Source organism: Ceratotherium simum, chromosome 14 (genome assembly GCF_057802395.1).
Source record: "Ceratotherium simum simum isolate JZ-2026a chromosome 14, ASM5780239v1, whole genome shotgun sequence".
Classification (NCBI taxonomy): Eukaryota; Metazoa; Chordata; class Mammalia; order Perissodactyla; family Rhinocerotidae; genus Ceratotherium; species Ceratotherium simum.
Genome location: NC_141913.1, coordinates 35,459,005 through 35,478,566, shown reverse-complemented (window position 1 = coordinate 35,478,566; position 19,562 = coordinate 35,459,005). Strand labels below are relative to the sequence as shown.

The following is a 19,562-nucleotide window of genomic DNA, read 5'->3' as shown; positions in this document are numbered from 1 at the left end:
AATATAAAAAAGAGGATAATCATATCACAGAGGGTAGTTAGGGGTGATTAAATGAGATTATCTTAATAGCTGCCATTTATTGAAGGCTTACTAGATACAAGCTACCATGTATTTTAAATATATATTCTCATTTACTTCTCATAATAACCCTGTATGGCAAGTTTTATCATCCTTATTTTACAGTTGAAGAAGCTGAGGTTCAGAAAGGTTGTGTCATTTGCCTAAGGTCAGACAGGTAATAAGGGATAGATCTCGTTTCAAACCTAGGAAAGTTGGCCCTAGAATCTGTGCTGTTAACCACTTCAGTATGCCTAGTACAGTTCCTGGTATGCAATAAGTATGGGTAAATGGTACCCATTACTAATGTTGTTATATTAAGCCTAGAAGGTAGGTAGAGAATATATCATTAGCTCCATTTTACAGATGAGAACACTGAGGTTGAGTGGGGGTTTAAATGACTTGCCCAAGATTACAAAAGCAGTAAGTAGTGGAGCCAGGACTTCTGTTAACCCCATGTCTAATGGTTTTTCCACTTTACTTAATGGTCTCCTAAGAAGGCCGTGTATATTCTCTGAAAGGGGGTTTCCACCAGGAACTTGGTGGCCAGGTCAGCTCTCTTAACTGTGTGTTGCAACACGATCTTTGGTAGAGAGGAGGGATGAGTGCTTCTGGAACCCCTTTGCACCTGGAATTCTGTACCACTTGTAGGTTAGTGGCTACACCTATGGGCTGGGGGTCCCCAGCCCCAGTGTCTTGGGACTTTGTGCTCTTCCTATGAGCTCTGTACATCCTATTGATCCTTTTAAGAGAGAGATCAACCTGTCTTGTTATAGCTCATTCTGGGATCCTCACTGTGGGTCAGCTGTCTCTCAGGATGGGCTTAAGAATAACAGATTGCCAGGGTGGGAATGACAGACTCCCTTAGACATTAGCACCCTGTGGGGAAGTTACTGTCAAGCCATTATGTACTGTCTGAGTTTCCTAGGGCTGCTGTAACAAATTGCCACAAACTAGGTGGCTTAAAACAACAGAAATTTATTCTCTCATAGTTCTGGAGGTCAGAAGTCTGAAATCAAGATGTCTGCAGGATCATGCTTTCACGAAGGCTCTAGGAGAGGATCTGTTCCATGTCTTTTTCTTAGCTTTTAGTGTGGCTGGCAATCCTTAATGTGCCTTGGTTTGCAGCTGCTGACTCTAATCTCTTCTTCCATTGTTACATGGCATTCTTCTCCTGTGTCTTCATATCATCTTATAAGGACACCAGTCATGTTGGATTAAGGGCCCATCCTACTCCAGTGTAACCTCAACTAATTAAATCTGCAATGATCCAATTTCCAAATAAAGTCTTATTCTGAGATATTGGGGGTTAGGACTTCAACATATTTTTTTTGAGGGGGGAACAATTCAACCCATAACTTGTACCCAGTAGAATGGGCTGGAGGCTGAGACCTACAAGGGAAGTAGAGGGCTGGGATGAGAGTCCAGATACCTGGGTCTTCTAATCCTGGCTTCCTCAGTAGCCAGCAGTGATATCAGTCAAGGGCCTAGACCTTTCTTGGTGTCAGTTTCCTCCTCTGTAAAATGAATGGACTGTATTAGATGTTCTGTAAGATCTCCTCTGGATCTAACAATGTGGTTCTTCTCAAGGAATTTATAATTCACTTGAGGTGCTGTGGTTGATATTTACAGTAAAAATGAGCAAAATATCTAAGTGTCAGGTTTTATAGCAAAAGATTCCATCTTATACTCCCACTCTGACTTTGGAGCTGCCTGAAGCACTGTGTTGAGGATCACCCTGGGGTTGCTTTCAGCCCTGATGGAAAAGGCCAAATCTGACCATGGTTGCTGTGCGTCATTGAAGGGGAAATGGTACCTGGATTATTCCTGGTCTGGGAATTTGAGTAGGGGAGAGGAAAAAGTGAGCTGGAGCTTTCAAGGAAGGCTTTGTGAAGAAAGTGTAGCCAGCTAAGTGCTAAGAGGAGTAGTATTCCCTTTTCTGTTTCTATACTATACGATTTTGTGCATTTTCATTATGGCTCTTGTTATGTGGTAGTAAACTAAAGTATTGGTTTACATCTATCTTCCCCACCAGATTATGAGCTCTTCTAGGCAGGTCTCATATTTCAGTCATCTCTGTGTTCTCATAATATGATGACTGGCACATAGTGGATGTTCAATAAATGAAAAATTGATCAACAGATGAGAGGGAAAATTTGGATAGATAGCAGGAGGGTGATCTAGGTAAAGGCTTACCTATTCGAGGGTGACTTTTGCAAAGTCCTACTGATTCCTTCATTGGCTGTAGACTCCTGGACTCCACTGCTTCCTATTTGCTGGGGAAACACCTTCTCACTCTTGTGGTTGTTCCCCTGATTTCATGAGGATGAGTCTGTAGTTTCACATTCATTAAAGCTCCTTCTTTTCTCCAAAGAGCACAGCATTGTGGAACTCATTACTTACCAGCTTCTAGGACTTGCCATGGGGATCAGATGCTGCCTGTGGTGTGTTCAGTTTCATGGTACCTTAATGTTAAAGGAAGGGGTTGAGTAACTTCTCTTTCTGAAAACCACAACATATTATCAAGAAATCTTAATGGATATAATTTTGAAAGGATAAAAGACATGCATATATATATATATTTTAAATGAAAATAGCCTTAACATCTTTTTACATGTAAAAATATTAAATATTCATTGTAGAGTATCATACATTTTTATATGGATATAGTGAATAGGGATTCAGAAAGGTAGAAATAGTTTCTAGGGAGTTAAAATGCATCTTTTCTGACAACTAGAGTCAATTTTAGGTGCACTTCACTTTGTATTATCAGGAGCTGGCCAAAAACTTTAGAAATGAATCTACGAGTAGAGACCCAAGAAAAAATAGATTCTTGCTCAGACTGTAGTACTGAGGGGAAGCACTATATAAGATCAGAAGGGCCTGAAGGAGAATTCACTCACTTGATCTCAGAGCAAATAGATAGGGTTGCCCACAGTACCAGGAGCAAGATGAACCCAAGTGACACAACAGCCATGCAAAAGTACCTCAGTCAACAAAAGGAGAGAGGGAGGGAAGGAAGGAAAAAAGGAAGGGAGGGAAATATGAAGTCAAAGACAGCAAAGAACCAGGGCCTGTAAGTCAAGAACAGATAGCCAAAGACAATCCAACATCTGGGTAACTGATCCCAAGTAGAAAATTTACCAAAGGGAACAGAAAAATTATTTAGAGGTACAAGCCAGAAAAAAATTTATGAAATAAAGAACTAAATAGATCTGAAGGGCACACTATAGACCAGGAAATATTAATACACAGTAATCAATATTGATTGTCATTACGTAAGAATCAACATTAACACACATCCTGGTTAAGTTATTGAATTAAAGAAAGAATTCTTCAAGTATCCAGGAAGGGTAAAAACAAGTTGTCCCTCCAGGAATGGGCAGGGAGGAAGCAAGATGGCCTCAGACTTCTCTACAATGACAGAAGCCAATGGAACAAGTTTGGCGAGTTCTGAGAGAAAGTTTAAGAACATTCATTACACCAGTGAGGTTGTCATTCAGATATAAAGGCCACAGATAAATGGTCTCAAATATGAAAGAACTCATGAAATACTGACACCCCCCCCCACCACATACCCAGAGCCATTTTGGCAAAAGATCACAAAGTGATGGAATTCAGCCAACCAAAAAATGAACCAAGATCAAATCTTAGGGATGGAGAAGTCATGGTAACAGGACTGGTGGTGAGCAGCTAATCCATTTCAATAAAGAGTTAACACTAGGGCCGGCCCCGTGGCTTAGCAGTGAAGTGCACGTGCTCCGCTACTGGTGGCCGGGGTTCGGATGCACCGCTTCTCCGGCCATGCTGGGGCCGCGTCCCACATACAGCAACTAGAAGGATGTGCACCTATGACATACAACTATCTACTGGGGCTTTGGGGGAAAAATAAATAAATAAATAAAATTATAAAAAAAAAAAAAGAGTTAACACTGAACAGCTAGGGGAATTATGACTGGAGAACAGAGCACGGTTACAAACGCAAATGAAGTAACAATAACGTAAACAACAGTAGGAGGCGGTGGAAGTGCAGTAGTGCTAATCATCCTTCACGGGGGCTGTCAGCTGTCAAAAACTATCTAACACTGAAACAAGTAGTTCAAGTATTTTATTTTATTTATTTATTATTTTTTTTTAAATAATTTTATTTATTTATTTATTTTTCCCCCCAAAGCCCTAGTAGATAGTTGTAGGTCATAGTTGCACATCCTTCTAGTTGCTGTATGTGGGACACGGCCTCAGCATGGCCAGAGAAGCGGTGTGTCAGTGCACGCCCGGGATCTGAACCCGGGCCGCCAGCAGCGGAGCGCGCGCACTTAACCGCTAAGCCACGGGGCCGGCCCGAGTTCAAGTATTTTAAAGTCTCAATTCTCTTAATTATTTTCATAATTTTTTTTTAACCTCAGAAGGATCTTTAGGAATTCATTTTTCCTGTGGCAAAGAAACACTTATTTGAAATTCAGCAATTCCTTCAGCTTCATCTCAGTTTCCTTTTCTTCTGTGAAATTCAAATAAAATCAGGCTTAACGCTCTATTTTTTAAAAAGTGTGTAGAGTATGGTATCATTCTTTTAAAATTATTTATGCCTTGTCTATCTGTCCATCCATCCTATCTGCATACCTGCATAAAGAAATGTCCATTACAACCATCACCAAATGTTAATACTAATTATTTTTAGTTGGTGGAATTTTGGACAGTTTGTTGCTTTGTTCTTTGTATTTTTCTTTTTGCCTATTTTTTTTTTTTGATTTTTTTTTTTTTGATTGCAGTAACATTGGTTTATAACATTGTAAAAATTTCAGGTGTACATCATTGTACTTCTATTTCTGCATGGACTACATCCTGTTCACCACCAAAATACTAATTACAACCCATCACCACACACATGTACCGAATTATCCCTTTCACCCTCCTCCCTCCCCCCTTCCCCTCTGGTAACCACCAATCCAATCTCTGTCCCTATGTGTTTGTTTATTGTTGTTATTATCTACTACTTAATGAAGGAAATCATACGGTATTTGACCTTCTCCCTCTGACTTATTTCACTTTGCATTATACCCTCAATGTCCATCCGTGTTGTCACAAATGGCTGGATTTCATCGTTTCTTATGGCTGAGTAGTATTCCATTGTGTATATATACCACATCTTCTTTATCCATTCGTCCCTTGATGGGCACTTATTGCCTATTTTTTGAATAATGAGCATGTATCATTTTAATAAAATGGATAAAGTCATTATTTAGAAAAGACAAATGACAGAATGGAATAAACTTTGTAACATATGTAAGAATAAGTATTAATATTCATATTATATAAAGAACTACCAAATAATAGGAAAAAAGTAAAACAGTTGAAAAATTGGGGTGATATGAACAGGTAACTTATAGAAGAAATACAAATGTCCAATAAACACAAAATGATGCACAACCAGACTAGAAATCAGGAAAATGCAAATTAAAATGAGATTCTTTTTTTTTTTTTTACGTCTTCCCCCAGAGTGATAATAATTTAAAAAGACTGTTAATATCCAGTGTGGGTGAGCGTTTCTGGGAATGGGAGCTCATACACTTTTGGTGGAATATGAATTGAGAAGGCTTTTTTGGAGGACAATTTGGCACTATTTGCCAAAATTCAAAACACATATCCTTCTGATGTAGTAAATCCACTTTCTTAGAAGTTCTGTCCTAGAGAAACACTCTCAGAGATGCCCAAGAATATCTGTCCAAGGGGGGAAATCGGGATGGTCTGAGGCTTCTTTACAATGACAGAAGCCAATGGAAGGATGTTGATTTAGCTTTTGTTGGTGGTAGTAAAAAACAAAACAAATAGGGAGACCCTGAACTAAGGAAAACTCTGGATTATGAACACAGTGGATCTATATGTACTGATAAGGGAAGTTCTATATGATGTATTACTAGGTGAAAAACAGAACAGCAAACAATAGAATGATCTCAATCATGTAGCCATAGAAAGTTATGTCTATGTGTATACGTGAGATATAGGTATGTAAAGGCAGAGAGAAAAGACTGGAAGGATACATACCAAGCTTAACAGTGGCTACCCCTGGGGACAGAGGTGGGGTTGGGAAAGAGCATGAGGGGGTATTTTCATGTTTTAGTCCATATAACTTTGTGTTGTTTGAATCTTTTGCAGTGAAGATGTATTCATTTATTACTTGTATACTTTTTTTAAATTTGAAGAAAGAAAGTGGGGTAGATGAACCTAAAGCCCCAGAAGCTGATAGTATGGTTTAGATGAGGCTGGGGTGGGACACAAGGTAGAGATGGTGACAAAGGACAATGGGGAGAGGGAAAGTCAGGAAAGAGGGAATGGTTAGCGGTTTAGACAGACCCGTGCCACACTGAGTAATGATCAGTTGTTTTTGTGAGACATGCCAACTGCAGAGTTTATATTGCTGAAATTCCCCTCTTTGGTGCAGTTTAGCTGTGCATTTGAATTGACTGTGAGGAACTCTATAGGAGGGTGAAAGCGTACTCTTAGAGAAGGTGGGAGGAGGGGTGCACCTCAGGAGGGCATTTGATGGAATAGCTCTTACTCTACTTTTTAAAAAATATCTATACCTCCTTGGATCATAATTTTGAAAATTTAGTCTGTAATGTAGTAGCCTGAGCTTGTCAGGGGGCCATGCTCAGTTTTGCTGTAACATCCATGCTAGGGACTTCTAGCTGGAGAAGACCACCTTAGAGATGAAGGCTACTGGGCTTTTACAGTTCTTCCCTGTTATGTAGAGGGAGGTTTGTATTTTACACATTAGTGTTCTATCTGAGCTTCTACTGTCAGAAGGGCAGTTTTGCCTTCAAGGGGAGTGCAGTGTATCTTAACTAAGAATCAGTCCTGAGAAGGACTCATAATCCTCTCTTCTCTTCCCACCAGGGCATCAATTGAAGAGAAATATGGCAAAGATCTGCTCAACCTCTCTAGGAAGAAGCCATGTGGACAGTCTGAGATCAAGTAGGTGCCACATTTCTTTCTGGTGTCCATGGGGGCTAATACTGCCCAGGAGCCCCTATCACTTCAGCAGACAGGGTTGGCCAGTAGGGTGAAGCGTGTTGGTGAAATAATTTTTAATTATTTTTTTTCTTATTTCCATTTGTGAAAAACATAGAAAAGTAGAAAGAAGACTAAAATGAACTACGAAGCCACAACCCATTATTAATATTTTCTAAATTTTCCTTGAAGTCCTTTTCTATGTATACTTTTTCATAGACAGGAATATATTATATATAATTTTATACTAGAAATTTAATAGAGGGGCTTCTACACATAAACACACACACACATATACACATATATAGTTTGTGATAACTACGAGAGACTGTCTTTGCACCATTTTATACTTCTCACCACCAATGTGAGATTTCTGTATCACAATTATTTATTCTTCCATCATTCACTGAATACTCTGAGGATACAGAAGTGGCCAGGACAAGGGTCTACTTTAGGAACACACTCCCTTATATACAGGGCTGGCTTCATGGGCAGTCGTAGAGGATCTCACACTTAAAAAAGGTCCATAATTGGTTTAATGCTCTTTTCTGTCACCATTTTGAAATTCTTAATAATAATTTATAACAAGGGGTTCGTGTTTTCATTTTGCAGTGGCCCTCACAAATTATGTAGCCACTCCTACTCATATGGAAATTTCTAGATTCCTTCTCCAACATACACATGTTGAGAGAGGCTTGGGAGAAATAGTTCAGGCAGACCTTCGGAGGTCTCCGCGGGCCTAATCATCTCACATACTGACCTGCATACTGCTTTGGCTGGGCTGTAGACAGCTGCACAGATGCCCTAATGTCTGTGTCCCCTCAGAGGTCCTAATGGAGGCAGACAAGACATTGCTCTCCCTCTTCTTTTCTCTTGCTTCTAACACACACACACACACATCCCAGACTGCAAAGAAAAGTACTGAAGGAGGAAAACATTGGGAGATATTTAAAATTTTAATAGTTATGTAAGCCTAAAAAACTTGTCACCCTCAGACATAGGACATTAGTACAAGGAGAATTTGTTTATTGATTTATTGTACAAGGAGAATTTGTTTATTGATTTATTGATTATATTATATTTTATTTTTGATATTTTAAATGAAAAATTTAAAACACACTGGAAAGTAAAAAGACAAACATAAGGAATGGCTATATACCTATCACCTAGATTTAACAATTATTCACATTTTCCGTATTTTCTTAATATAATTTTTTTGTGAAAATGTTTAAATTTAAACACTTTAAATTTAAACCTGGAATCATCTATTTCTGAAAGTATATCTGGTTTCTTTTAGTGATTAATCATATTTGGAGATGAAACTCTGAGTTCTAGCCTTGGTCATTGTCACAGAGATGTTACTATCTCTAGGCCCTTTCAGGGGGCAGATTTTAAAAACATGAGTTCATATTGATATTTCCAATTATAATTTAACTTTACAGGATTTTACTTCTTTAATTTTATTTCCTCTTGCACTGAAAATCTTGGTTCCTGACAATATTAGCATAGTTTGCTTTATAGGACAATATAGAGTAAAATATTTCAAAATAACAATACCAATATTGCTATTAAACAATATAAAACTTCTGAATGAATTTTAACATTTCTTTGTAGTTCCTTTTGATCTTGGAATATATCCCACTAAGAATACTGTGTTCTAAGGTCACTTAAAAAGTTTATTTTCTCTATGTGATTGTGTAAATGATTTCATATATAGTTAAGTTTATTTCAGTTTGTTTTAAATTTTAAGGATTGTTTTCTTTTCCCTGTTTGATTTAGTTTTATTTTTTGAATATGTAAAACATTTACATGTTCAAAGGTCAAAACTGCATAGACTTAGATAAGTTTCACTGTCATTTAAGGAGAGTTTAGGTAATTTCAAGGAAGATTAGTGGATCAGTTGACCAAAAAACTTATTTATAAAGAAAGCATAAGCTGTTTGGGAAGATATCTAGAAAGTTTTGAGGTGATGGAAAACAGCCATATTCCCTCACAGAGTACTTCTTGGAAAAGATATTTAGCAGACTGAGTCTGATCCAAAATGATATTTCTTGTATTCTTACACATGACTTATAGCTTAGTAAATTCATAGAGAGACTCTAGCACTGTTCCCTTATGTTCTGTGACAGAAGCCAGCCAGTTTTCCTTCTAAGAATATAGCTCAGAGAGGAAGATGCAGCAGGATATGAGAGCTGGGGCCTGTCTTTCCAAGAATGAAGTGAAAAACCATTTAGGTGACTTCTGTTTTTGTCACCTCCAGGATGATCTTTAGGAAGGTGCCCTAGATGAGAGTGCATGACTATGCTTATCTATGGACTAGGAAGGATATTTTTACCTCAGTGGCCACTTTGAAAGACTCTGGCTTCTGATGGGCCTTGTTAGGGTTTAGGGGCAAAGTTCTTATGAAAAGGGTGGTAGGATATTTTCTTTTCCTACAAGTAAGGAGAACACCAAGGAGAAGAGTGGCTGGATGTTGTTAGAGCACCATCCCCAAGGTTCAGATTCTATCCTTGGATTGTCATCATGTCCTGAACACAGGAAATGGCAATGAAGTGATGACGTGCGACAACAAAGCTAATGACAAACTAAAGGGAGACTGGGGCTGCTCTTTTAGTGGCCCTACAGGCAGTCACTTAGGGTGAGAGAAAAATTTTAGACCCTGGACAGACTATTTATCTATAAGGCTGGCTTTTCAACTCCATGACTCACTGTGGGGAAAGACTTCCAATTGTATCTGCTGCCATATCCATCTTTCTTTCTCAGCAATTCCATTAATAAGTTTGCTCTTCAGTGCTGCTCATTCATCCTTCTGGACCATTGGTGCATTTGTTTGGATATGGACACTTTTCTAGAGCATTGCGTTCCTTGAAAAATTGTACCATAAGATGGGTAAATTTTATGGAGAATGTGCATTTATGTTTTTCTTCTTGATGTGTTTGTAATAATTGGAAATGTTTGTGTGAGAAAAGGCAGGGAGAAATAAGAATGCTTTGTTTTGGGATAAATAAACAGAGTGGGAAAAGTGAGGTAGCTAAAAGAAGGGGCCAGCTAGAAAATACAAGTGTTTTTACTTTGCAAAATAGCAGAACTTGCTACGTATGTATATATGTATAGAAAATGATCCGTGATCCTATGCTGTTGTGGCTAGGGGACCATGAATTCACAAAGTCTCATTCCTACCCGAGTGGCTAGACTGAGCCCAGTGATATCTGCTTCCATGAAGGCAGCAATGAACAAGAAAATTCCCAGGGCCAAGTCACCTCTGAAGGAGGTTTACTTAAGGAAGTGTAGGGTGAGGGAGAACTAAAACCATGGGCAGGGGGAGCTATAAGGGAGGAGGAGCAATGGGCTATAACACAGAGGAAAGGGGATTGAGAGAATGTATGAAAAATGTGTCACGGTCTTCTCCATCGAAACTGAGATAATAAATGTGTACTGTTTTAAGCTGCTAAATTTGTTGGTAGTTTGTTGTTCATCAATAGAACACTAATACAGTGTGTTTAATATCTGTCTCCTCCATTAGACTCTAAGGTCTGGGACGTTGTCTGTCTTGTACCATTGAATCACCACCATCTGACACAATGCGTGGACCATAGTTTATGCTCAATAAGTTTGTGACGATTGATGAATGGATGGAAAAGGAGGTGATCAGGAGCCAGAGATTGAACCCTTCCTTTACTGGCTTGTATCCATATTTCTAACTACCATACTTTAAAGAATGATTGATATTCTTATGAGAAAGAGATCATAACTCCTCTATTATCATTGGCGGAAATGAAGCATAAAGAATGTTGGCTTCTTGCTCTACCCAGGTAGACAGTGAAGATTTATGATTCTTGTGCTGGGATTGAGAGAGTAAGAAAGAGGAGACTGGACTGAAGAGGTCTTGATCTGTTGCTGTCTTCTCAAGCTCATGGGCAAAGATGAGTCTGTAGGCTATAAGTGAAGATGTGGGCAGAGAGAAGCATGCAGGGCATTATAATAAGATGGTACAGCCAATTTCCAGAACTGAAATTATATGTGCTTGTTTTTTAGCACCCTGAAGCGGGCCCTTGACGTCTTCAAGCAGCGTAAGTGATTCTTTAAAAATGTATTTGCAGGGCTGGCCTGGTGGCATAGTGGACAAGTTTGTGTGCTCCACTTCAGCAGCCTGGGGTTCTCTGGTTTGAATCCCGGGCGTGGAGCGATGCACTGCTCATCAAGCCATGCTGTGGCAGCCTCCCACATAAAAAAATAGAGGAAGATGGGCACAGTTGTTAGCTCAGAGCCAATCTTCCTCACACACACACACATACGCACACACAAAATGTATTTGCTGTCTTTGGCAATCTCTGTCTCTGTCATAAAAGGTGGGTTTCAATTTGAACAGCGATCTCATATTGGGTGAAAAAAAAATTAGAGCAATCCTAAGGTGAGAAGTAGCTCTGCAGAGCTGAAATGAGCTGAAAATCCCCCACAGCTGCACATGATGATGTGCATTTGACCAACTTAGAGCAGTGGTTCTCACACCTGAAATCCAGGGTGAGGCCCTGGCACTTTGATCTTCAAGGGGTCCTGCCCAGTTCTAATATCCCCCAGGCCTCTGATTCAGAAACTGTCTTTAGGGATTTCTGTTCTTCACAATACTTGGTGCTTCCAAGCTAATGATTTTAACAAGACATAATGTGTGTGGTATGGGCTCGAAGTGTCTCTGTACCCAGTTGAGTGGTTCTAGACCTTTGTAAAGGTTAGCTAAATAAATATTGATCTTAACTTTCCCATAGATGGTGTCCTCTTCCCTCTTTAACTCATCAATGAATACTTTTCTCAAGGTAGGGACAGTATCTTTTCGTGTTTCTTATATGCACTGCAAGGCCAACCATGGCGTGGCCTGAGGGGACTACAGCACAGGCTGGGTCTCCTAAGCTTATATATTTGCTGTTACTTTTCTTTCCCCCACCCAAAATAGTTTCATTTTCTTATTATTAAAATAATTTATATTTATCTTAAAAATTCAAATGAGACAACTAACTATAAAGAAGATAAAATAACTAACTATAAAGAAAACACTCGAATTTCCACTTCTTAGTGATAAGCAGTTCTGGGTAAATATACCTCCAGACATTTTTATGCAATTAAACATATGCATATGTATACTACATATGTATCTATTCATATAAATAAATAGGATTATACCATGGCAGTGGTTCAGAATCTATGGGGTGGGGCCAGAGCATATGTTTTTAAAATGAAAATATCAACTTTTAATCATGCTGCAGTTTGGTATGTATCTTTCCAGACCTTTTTCTATGCATTTACAATTATCTTTCTCTCTCTCTTAATTGCAGCCAGACACACACAAACAAGAGTGAGCTTTTGTATAAGTGAGATCATACTATACACATCTCTCTGCTATTTGCTTTTTTACTTAACAATATATCTAGACATCTTTCCATTTCAGTTCGTATAGATCTGCCTTTTTCTTTTACATTAAAATTTTTTTTTTCCTGAGGAAGAGTCTCCCTGAGCTAACATCTGTGCCAATCTTCCTCTATTTTGTATGTGGGTTGCCACCACAGCATGGCTGCTGACGAGTAGAGTAGGTCCACACCTGGCAACCAAACCTGGGCCGCTAAAGTGGAGCATGCCAAACTTAACCACTAGGCCACTGGGCTGGCCTCAACATTTAAAATTTTTGAGTCTATCAAATGCCAAATTTCCTCCAGAAAGGTTGTACTGATTTTCCCCCCACCAACGGTGCTGTTTGTCCCCATGCTTGCCAATACCAAGAATTTTCATGCTTTTAAAATGTTGCCAAACTAAAAGGTAAAAAAATTATGTATTTCTGGGTTTCAAAGTTTTACAATTTTTTCAATAGTTTTAAGGCTGAATATATTTTCAAATGTTTATTGGCCATTTAGACAATCTGTTTAAAATTTCATATTACTTAACCAGTTTTCTATATTGGAATATATATATATTTCTTTTGATTTGTGAAAGCTCTTTTATATAGCTATTTACTCTGTTATATAAATTGCAAATATTTTTCCAGATTTTCATGTATCTTCTAACCAAGGTTGTTTTGACACATACAAGTTTAAAATTTTTTCTTAGGTCAGATCTATCAGTCTTTCTAGCTTTAATGCTATGCTTTGATTGGTTTTCTTAGAACAAGTAAAATAAAAATTTTAGTTTTTCTACCATAAAGGTAAGCCATGCTCATTGCAAAGATCTTAGAAAATAAAGGGAAAAAAATCACCAATAATCTTTCTATCTAGAGATAATTATTGGTAGCCAAAATTTTGGTGTATGACCTTTCTTACAAATGCTCAGGCTCATGAGATGTTATAGATGGAAAGAACCTTAGAGTCATCGAATGAGAAATAAGGATCGAATTTGACATCGCAGATGTCAACCTGCTTTGCAGGTTTAGTAATGTCTCCTAGCATGTACGCTCTGTGAGCTGGGGCCTTGGCCGTGTTTTCCTCCCCAGCCCTGGGCATACACTAGGTTAGGAACAGTTACTGGTAGGAGGCTAAGCTAAAGATTTACTAGCTCGGTCTTGGTGGCCGGGGCAATGCTGGGCACATGGAGGGGCTCAATAAATGTTTGCAACCAAATGAAGTAGGTTAATTTTACCACTAGCTCCAGTATTTTGTATATATTTTTAAATTTTGTGTGGTTTTATATATTTAAATTCAGACATATATAGATCTTGTTTATTTTTTAACAATTCTTTTTGCAGAAGTAGACAATGTGGCACAATATCACATTCAGCTTGCACAGACCCTAAGAGAAGAGGCCAGGAAGATGGAAGAATTCAGGGAAAAGCAAAAGCTGCAACGGAAAAAGGTTGGGTTTGCATATGTGTTAAAATGTTGCTTTTCCTCTGGCAGAAAACTCCAGGCTTGTTTGTTCATTAAACAACTTGACTCACTCCTGCCCTCATGCAGCCATGCTCTTATTTTAACCCATGAGATTATTTATTGGGGAACCGTGTGGGGACTCAATCTAGATGGTTATGCCTCTGTGCCTATTTGCCCCCCAGACCAGTTCTTTTTCAATTCTTGCAGGATTCAGGAGTCTGGACTGCTTTCCTCTTCTTTTCATATCTGCTGCCAGCATTCAGACTGTGACTGGAAAGGGGAACCCTTTGTCTTCACTAGAGTCTAGCACAGCTGAGCTGGAAGGTTCGCAGACCACACTCCTCCTCCTGGACAAGGCAGTAATGGAAGGGCGAGAAGTGGAGGAGACTCACATTGTCCCTGGAGACCATAATGTCCAACCACCCTGTTTTACAAATAGGGAAACAGAGGCCCTGGGAAATCCAAGTCCTTTTTGTCTTCAAAGCAGATGTGCATAGGCTCTTTTTCATTGATGAGGTTTACTTTGGCCAACTACGTGGAAGGAGATGAGAGTGAGCAAGAGTTAATAAAACCGGCCAACTTTTGGGAAGTTATAAGGATCAAGAAAAGAAGTCCAGATTTCTATTCAAGTATTCCAGCCACTGTTCTGATTCCCTTCTATTTTGTTCCTAAAAGACTTGTATATTCAGGTTGGCCTGGCAGCCAAGTAGCACCCTTCCAGAATTTCCTTTTTTATATCTGGTCTCCAAGGCTGGAACCCTGCTTCACATAGGGTACAAGCTCTTCCCTATATGGCATCCAAAGATTTCCACCCAGGTCTCCCCAGACACTTCTGCATGGACTTTTTGGAACCTTTCCTCATCTTGACCCTTTACTGTCCCAAGGTCTTTGTCTGTAGTGTGTGTATCCAATAAACATCCAGCTGTTAAGGCTGATTCTACCCATACCTCAGTCTCAGCAACTTTGCCTGTGGTTCCAAGTCAGAGTCTATTCCAGCTTCCTTGGTGGAATGCCCCTCCCTTGGCATTTTGAGTGGCGGCAGCATCTTAAGAGCCTGACTGTGTTACCTCTATTGTCATTTCGTGAGCTGCTCTTACAGCTGTGCTTCTTACTAGGAAGCAAGGGCGGAAACTAACATTTAAGGAACACTGTATCAAGTGCTTTCCCACACACTCAAGCTTCGTTTATCAGGTTTGAGGGATGCATCTGGCCCTAAGTATTTTTCAGAGCAGAAACAATATGTTTATTGCACTCACCCATGGGATGGTCACACTCTTTTTGGCTGACATTGCCAATTCTGCCTACCTGTCTAGAGGAATCCAATTTTTCAGAAGCCAAATGCCTTAGACAACCAGAGTCTATGCACACATGATTTCCACTAAGAGGAGAGGAAGGTCATTTCTTAATATTCTCAAGGGCCCTCAGTAGCCTTAGTCATTTAAGGGAGAGTTTTGTTAATTTTGCAAGGCTTCTGAAACTTCACCTCCTAACAAGCTACAACGACCAAATTCTCACAGCTAGAAGAACATGCTCCGAATTCTCTTAAGCAATAGAGGACCCTGTGCTCAATCTACCACCTCACCCAAGCTCCTTATATTCCATGTCCTCTCTGCAGCAGGAAAAGATCTTCCAAGCTTTCTTTGAAAAGTCCAAGGTTTATTAATAAACCTGTAATTACTTGTGTCACAATGAACTCTGGGTTGTACCACTTCTGTATTTAGATACTTAAAAAAAAAATCCAACTTTGGGAGAAAATGTGTCAGTGCCAACTTCTCATTTTCATTGGTCAAACCCTGCACACTTTGGTCTTTCACTTCTTGGAAATTAAACCATTTCCACTTATCAAGGAAAGCCATTAGTTGGTAAACTGGGGTGGGGGAGGTGCAGGTAGAATGGCTGCTCAGAAGTTTATGGCGTACTCACACTTATACAACTGATGTTTTCCGAGGGTGGTCAACAGTACAGACATGGTCATCCTTCCCTCACTGAGCATGGCCAGAAAGACTGACATGACGTAGTAATCATCCTGGAGTGTGATGAGCCTTAAATGGTAGGGGAAGTGAAGGTGCCATCTGAACATACAGTGGAGACACCTAACCTAATCTGTGGGGCTGGGGACACCTCCTGGAAGAAATGACCTTGAAGCTAAAACCAGGAGATTGAAAGGCAGTATAGGTGAGACAAGGCTGTCATCACTGGGGGTTGGCAGGGTAGGGAGGGGTCTTAGGAGCCATTCTCAGGAGTCTCGATGTTGTAGGGTACTGAGGTGTCTTCCCCAGCCCAGAATGTCCTAAACCTGACAAAGAAAGCATGTGGTCAGTCACTTTCTCCTCTGGTCCCACATCTTCTTTACCATTGCAGCTAAGATTGGGATAATCACAGCATGCTCTGCTTGTGTAGATTGCAATATCCAAAGAAAGGAACCTCCTTGGTAACATAGTGATGCTTCCAGTTTTCAGAATACAGTCTGAATGTGGGTAGACAGACAGACACACCACTAAGCAGCTACTTCAATGATTTGCTGCAGGGTCTTTTATAAATCACTTCTTCCTTTGCCCCTCCCTCTTGCTTCTCCCCACCCTATAGCAGGTATGATTGTCTTTTTGCACTACTTTGTGTTATTAAACAATATCAAATTCCCATTGGATTTGGTCTGAGCAGAAAGTCTCAAGTCCTAAAAGAAGGACTTCCTTGAGGGGACCTGAAAGAGAACCCTTGACTTACTGGGGTCATCATGAGTAGGTCACCCGATAGGTGAACGTGGACATGAGGAGACTTAAACCAAGGTGGTATAGCAGACGGGGCTGGACTTGGTGTCACCGAGTGGTCTGAGCAAAGGATGTCACCCCTTGGGCCCCAGGGGTCATACTTGTCAGATTAGAGTTGGATTGCTGCTCTCTAGGATGCTGCTGGCATAAAATGCCAGGAGTCCTTGAAGGCAGAGAGAGGAACAGTGTGAAGTGAAAAGGTTTGGCTAATAAAACTTTGTGGCCACCTAAGAGATGCTGAAGCAGGTTAACAGCTGTAGAACTCGGAGATAAGGAAGCCTGGCTGGGGCCGTAAACTGTAGAAGAGTAGCAGCTTCTGAACTGGAAGAATGGCAATGTGTATATTCGGACTAGAAAGGACCACAGAATAGACCAACATTGCTAACCGATCTGCTCTGTGGAGCCTGGGAAATCAGGAACCATTAATTAAATAAATAAACCCAGCTTCTCCTCCTGGCAGAGGAACATATACACCACACAGCACCTGTCTGTGATGACCAGGATCCGCCCATGAGTCTTTCCATGTGGGGCTCATGTTGGAGCCCCATCTGTTCTCTGTGACTATGGTGTCTTCACCATTAGCAGGTGCATGGCCACCTCCTGGTGCCTCACTTTCAGCAGGGTTGGAAGATGACTGCTTGGTTCTCTGAGGGCCCCTTGGAGCTCCCCTGAGGGAATTTCATATATTCCACAATGCTCATATTTGAAGTGAGACCATCCCAAATAGTCCATCCAGATATCTTTTTTTTTAAACATTCTGTTTTTATTTATTTATTTATTATTTTTTTGTGAGGAAGATCAGCCCTGAGCTAACAACCATGCCAATCCTTCTCTTTTTACTGAGGAAGACTGGCCCTGAGCTAACATCTGTGCCCATCTTCCTCCACTTTATGTGGGAGGTCGCCACAGCATGGCCCGACAAGCGGCGTGTCGGTGCGCGCCCGGGATCCGAACCCGGGCTGCCAGCAGCAGAGTGCGCGCACTTAACCGCTACGCCATGGGGCCGGCCCCCCATCCAGATATCTTGAAAATCCATCCAACCGTGTTCATGTGTTATGGTAACAGACAAAAACATAATTTTCCAGAAGAAAGAGAAACCACATTTTAATTTAGTTTTCAATATTATTATTTTGCATTATAACATTTTACACAAGAGCAATGTCATAGGTCGTTTTGAATTATCGCGTCTCTTGGTCTTTTTATGTATCCATTTGGTTTTACAGAGCTATCATAAGGATAATGGTAGTTTAGGGTAATGACTAGGAACAAGGGCACAGGAGTCAGGCTGTGCCCAAATCCCAACTCTATTACTTGCTGAGAGTGTCACCTTGGGCAAATTAATCCACCTCAGTTTACTGTCAAGAAAATGGGGATAAGAGTACTCACAGTTGTTGTGATACATGAAAACTGCTTAGAACATAATGCCTGGTAAATGGGAACTACTATCATTATGTCTGAGAGGGGCATTTTTGTTATTAGCTCCATTATTTTTACTAAGGAAAGTATTAACGTCACAGCCACAACAAAGAAACTGCTCCCATGTGAACTTGATAAAGTAGCTTCCCTTTCCTGGGTTAGATGGCGTAAGAGTAGAACGACTTCTTTTAGCTGTCCTGCAAACATTTCTTCCCTTTGTACTGCCTGGGCTCCTTGCTGGTTAAGTGTGTGTCATTGACAGAAGCCAGAGAAGTGAATGTTTGTGATTGTGGATAAATTGTGTCCAAATTTAACTGTGTTGACATAAGCTTACAGAATAAAGATCTCTTTTCAAATATAAATGGCACTTTAACAAAAGTTTTAAACTCTGTTTTTGAAACCAAAGTTCCTTGATTCCAGATTTATTGAAGAGACTGCTCTAAAGAGATCAATGATTCTCAATGGTGACTGCCCAAGTTCAAAGGCAGACCCCACCATTAACCAGCCATAAGACCTTGGACAAATTGTTCAGCCTCTCTGTGCTGCAATTTCCTCATTTGTGAAATGGGAGTAATAAATAGCACATCTACCTTCTGGGTTGTGTGAGGACTAAATGAGATAGTTGAACATTTAACCCTCAAGATAAGCTGGTATTAACAATAATTTCTGTTTTTATTATTAATAGCGCTTCTTCTCTCTTCACAGACAGAGCTTACAATGGATGCTGCTCATAAACAAAAGAGCTTACAATTCAAGAAAACCATGGATGTGAGTCATACTCTATTGCCTTTTTTTGTAATGGTGGTACTTTCTGAAATCCTGTGCTGTGTATGAGCATATTCCTAAAAATAACATTTCAATAATGTTATTATTCATTAGGGCAATGTTTTAGAGAAAACAACCTCTAGTGGTTTAACTTTCCTTCCTTTTTGTTAGAGTTTTTTTTTTTGAGGAAGATTGGCCCCGAGCTAACATCTGTTGCTAATCTTCCTCCTTTTTTCCTTTTTTTTCCCCAAAGCCCCAGTAGACAGTTGCATGTCATAGCTGTACATCCTTCTAGTTGCTCTGTATGGGATGCCACCTCAGCGTGGCTTGATGAGTGGTACGTAGGTCCGCTCCCAGGATCTGAATCAGCAGACTCCGGGCTGCTGAAGTGGAGTGCGCGAACTTAACTGCTATTTTGCTAGGCCGGCCCCAATGACTTTCCTTCTTTTTAAGGCCTTGGAAAGATTGAAGATGAAACTAGATAGAGGAAACACAATGATGTTATCTTTCTGGTAACCTGGGAAAGTACAGCAAGTCAATTTAAATATTTCAGGCCAAGACACAAAAGCATATACTGTATGATGCCATTTACCTTGTTGGATTTGAGCTTTTTCCCTGTAACTGTTTTGAATCTTGATTTCTTACCTATTTTATTGAGAGACCCCTTCCTGTTTTAAGATATCTGCAAATTGTAAAAGCCCCT

General features: G+C 40.0%; 1 protein-coding gene across 1 annotated transcript in view; it reads left to right on the top strand.

Moving 5' to 3' along the window:
- Window positions 1–19,562, top strand: part of PSTPIP2 (proline-serine-threonine phosphatase interacting protein 2) — a 78,213-nt gene that overhangs the window by 41,594 nt on the left and 17,057 nt on the right. The window contains exons 3-6 of the mRNA XM_014781385.2: window positions 6,952–7,029; window positions 11,101–11,135; window positions 13,790–13,896; window positions 18,800–18,862. Of these exons, the coding sequence (XP_014636871.2) occupies window positions 6,952–7,029; window positions 11,101–11,135; window positions 13,790–13,896; window positions 18,800–18,862 (283 nt within the window). The remainder of the gene's footprint in view (window positions 1–6,951; window positions 7,030–11,100; window positions 11,136–13,789; window positions 13,897–18,799; window positions 18,863–19,562) is intronic.